The sequence below is a fragment of the Pistacia vera genome, unplaced genomic scaffold (assembly GCF_008641045.1).
Source record: "Pistacia vera cultivar Batoury unplaced genomic scaffold, PisVer_v2 Contig10, whole genome shotgun sequence".
In the NCBI taxonomy this organism is placed as follows: domain Eukaryota; kingdom Viridiplantae; phylum Streptophyta; class Magnoliopsida; order Sapindales; family Anacardiaceae; genus Pistacia; species Pistacia vera.
In genome coordinates, this window is record NW_022195027.1 from 1 (window position 1) to 3,303 (window position 3,303).

Genomic DNA, 3,303 nt, shown 5'->3' on the forward strand with positions numbered 1-3,303 from the left:
AGTTTGGAGAAGTTGGTATAATTAAAAGTCTTGCTATTTATGTGAATCTAAACACAGATTCAAACATTGAACACAAACTAAATTATCATATGTTTGATAGAATTGAATCATGGATTTAAACTAAATTCAGGCAATAAATGCTTAAATTTATGCCTATTACATTACCACTTGGCCCAAAAGCTTAAGTTAACTTGTAAAGGTCCAACAATAGTATTATGGAATCTAATTTTCCTGAATTTTTGTGTTAATCAGAATGGTATTGTTTCCTGATTCTTGAACATGTGTTACTGAATTAATACATACAGATTGTTATAAGCCTACCCTTGGATATCAAGATTGTCATGGAAAATATCTTGTTATATGAAACAAAAAATTAAGTTGGTTTCCATCTTACATATATTGTGTTTAACAGGAAAGGCCAAGCAAGTTTTCGTCGGGTTATGGTTCTCCAGTAAGTATTCATGACCTCTCATCAATCTAATCTAGTATCTAATGATTTTAGTTAAAGTTCTGATCTTTGAAAATGCTTTCAGATTAGGGAGGAGCCTCCACCATACACATCACCTGCCATGCAAAGGTACGAGTCATTTGAGAACCCGTTAGCTGGTGGATTGCAGAGTTTTGGGTCTCAAGATGATGGGCGATTATCATCTGGGAATCAGCAGTTTGGGACAGCACTTTATGACTTCACTGCTGGTGGAGATGATGAGGTAGGTTCCCTCTTTTTTTGCCCTTAGAAGTTAGAGGGGCAGCTTCAATGTTTGAGAAATATTTTACTGTCCAAAGTTTCAGCATTTATACTTGTTTGTTGCTAGTGCCTCTAGTCTAGGGGTTAATATCTGATATATGCATATGTATTGTATCCTAAGGTCAAATGTGGAGTCTACTGGATGAAGATGTTTCAGCATTTTACACAATTGGTTATTATAGCCTTTTTTTCGTACAATGCATTTCTTGTGTTGATGTATAGAAGTCTATACATTGCTTGGTTTAGGGGCAAATGTTTATGGGATTAACTAATCGTTTTTCTTCCTTGCAGTTAAATTTGACGGCAGGAGAAGAGGTCGAAATTGAGTATGAAGTTGATGGATGGTTTTATGTAAGTCAACAGAATAAGAACATTCAACTTTGAGAAAAGAAATCGGTTCTTTGTAGCTCATCTGTTTTCTGCTATCTGGGTAGAAAGAAATTTAACAATAGTTTATCTTATTAGACCACATCATTGATGCATTTGAATGCCAGATTTTTGTTTTTGGTTCTTTTCTTCTCTGTTTCAGCAAGCTAAATTTGTCAACTGACCAAACTAAGCTCATATGTGAGAGAAGAGCAAAAATCATATTTGTATCAAATCATGGAACCGGCTAACGTGCTATCATTCTATTTGCAGGTGAAGAAGAAACGCCCTGGAAGGGATGGCAAAATGGCTGGGCTAGTACCTGTCCTCTATGTCAATCAATCTTGAAGTGTCATGCCATGATACACCAAACGTTCATCTTTTTGGTCTGTTTTCTGAGCCATTTATTGCCTGAAAATTTTGTGGGAGCTTTCTTATATTCTTTTTGTGTCATCATTATTGAAGATATTGCTTGCTAGGAGATACGGTCTGCTGGAGCTCTGTGCCTAGAGTTTTTTGTTCGTTATGTTTCTCATTCTTAATATTCAAGCTGCGGAGATCATGTAGGAGATCAGCGTGTCAATATTCTGTTGTTTGTATCATTTTTACCATGTAAATGTTATAATTAATATTTATAGAAGTTTAGATGTAGTGACTGTAACAGGAGTGAATCAGTATAGTAATATTATCTAATTATTGACTTATTTGACAAAATGGATGGTATGAGCTTACTCCAAGTCGGGGGAAATGAGTGAGCGCTTAACCCTGAGATGCTTTTCTCGACTCTCTAGGACTAGGACTGCCAGAGTTATCAAACAACAATTTGGGAGTTTCTATTATTCTCTAGAATTTGAGTTGACAAACTTGATAAGTTTACAATTGGATGGAATGATCCCTAGAAACCAGGTTTAATAGTATCTCATTAGTTTTGTTCCTCCAATGCTTGTGAAATTGAGAAGAGAAAATCACTTATACCACCTTATTTTAAGACTGAAATTAAGAAATAAACCACTTTCAAATTGATTTGTAGGCTAGACTTTTCCTAATGTTTTAGACAATTTTGCCCTTAAGAAGGAACCCTATTACTTACATTGGTCTCTTCTCGTCTCAGCTCCGTTTCTCTCCAAAACCTACTCCATCTCACTTTTAATTTAACCAACCTTTGGCACCCTAAGTACAAATACATTGCCGAACTCGAAATTTGACACACAGAAAATATGTTTTCATCAAGTATAGAGGTAATTTTTCAGATATATATATAGATTTATGTTGTTTCTTTTTCTATTTATAAATATTTCTTCATATGGGTTTAATGTATGTAAAATAATTCATATTCCCAAAAAATCGAGCTTAGTTTACTTGAAATGGAGATCAATTCAAAATTGATTCCCAAAAAATTTGAACTCGAGTGGCTCCGATCAATGTTTTAAAACCCGGCCCGGTCGGTTGAACCCGTTCGATCAGGAACTGGCCACTGAGTCTAGCCGAGCTGACCTTAAACTCGGCGGTGTGAATTCACCCGGTGTGACCCATGATTGGATCGGGGTCATTATAGCAACCTGCTGGTCCAACTGGTTTTGGGGGAAAACTTGGTGAATCCTAATTTCAAATCGCGGTGACTTTTGGTAGCATTCGACTGTCAAACAAGAATCAGGGTTAGGGGGTTTTGAAGGGTGGATCATGGTGAGTCGGGAGGTGTTGTCCGATTAAGTTTTAGCCATCGGAGTCATTGGAATTTGGTTAAAAAATGGTGAAACCTTAGATTTTGATTGCCGACAATTGGTGGGTGGAATGGCTTGGAAACTTTGGGGGTTTTGTAGGGGAGTAGACGGTGAGTCTAAGGGTGGTAGTGGTTGGAGTTGTCGTCGCTCAAAACGGTTGGAATCTAGCAAAGGACAGCCGATCAATGCAGTTGTCATGGTTGGCGATCGGCGAGTGATGAGAGGAGATAAAATGTATGGTTTTGAAGAGGAGAGGATGGGGGTTATAGTGGTGGTGACGAGGGTGATTTTGGGTTAGAAAACAACCGAAAAAAAGGGAAAAAAGGCCAGTATCGGTGCATGCTAACGTGCGCCTGAAATAGCAACAAAGCTAATGTGCGTAAAAAAAAAAAAAATTTTGAATTTTTTTTATGTTGACATCACTGGTTTGACTCGTCGATCAAACTAGTCAACCCAAGATCCGACCAC

At 37.3% G+C, this 3,303-nt stretch overlaps 1 protein-coding gene across 2 annotated transcripts; it reads left to right on the forward strand.

Annotated features, from left to right (window-relative positions):
* The first annotated feature begins 389 nt into the window (after positions 1-389).
* Positions 390-1,815, forward strand: LOC116122391 (actin cytoskeleton-regulatory complex protein sla1-like). 2 transcript variants are annotated; one of them, XM_031408325.1, is made up of 5 exons: positions 390-451; positions 534-710; positions 1,040-1,099; positions 1,388-1,500; positions 1,580-1,815. In XM_031408325.1, the coding sequence occupies exons 2-4, from the start codon at positions 570-572 to the stop codon at positions 1,460-1,462; spliced, it is 276 nt and encodes a 91-aa protein (XP_031264185.1). In that variant the 5' UTR covers positions 390-451; positions 534-569; the 3' UTR covers positions 1,463-1,500; positions 1,580-1,815. The 2 variants fall into 2 exon arrangements, with proteins under 2 accessions (XP_031264185.1, XP_031264135.1); XM_031408275.1 differs by having other exon boundaries at positions 1,388-1,815.
* The last annotated feature ends 1,488 nt before the right edge of the window (positions 1,816-3,303 follow it).

Excerpts from the sequence above, each read along its gene's own strand:
- LOC116122391 (XM_031408275.1), top strand. The coding sequence starts at position 570 with ATGCAAAGGTACGAGTCATTTGAGAACCCGTTAGCTGGTGGATTGCAG. Across the intron at positions 711-1,039 it reads CTGCTGGTGGAGATGATGAG|TTAAATTTGACGGCAGGAGA; the intron begins GTAGGTTCCCTC and ends TCTTCCTTGCAG. Across the intron at positions 1,100-1,387 it reads AAGTTGATGGATGGTTTTAT|GTGAAGAAGAAACGCCCTGG; the intron begins GTAAGTCAACAG and ends TTCTATTTGCAG.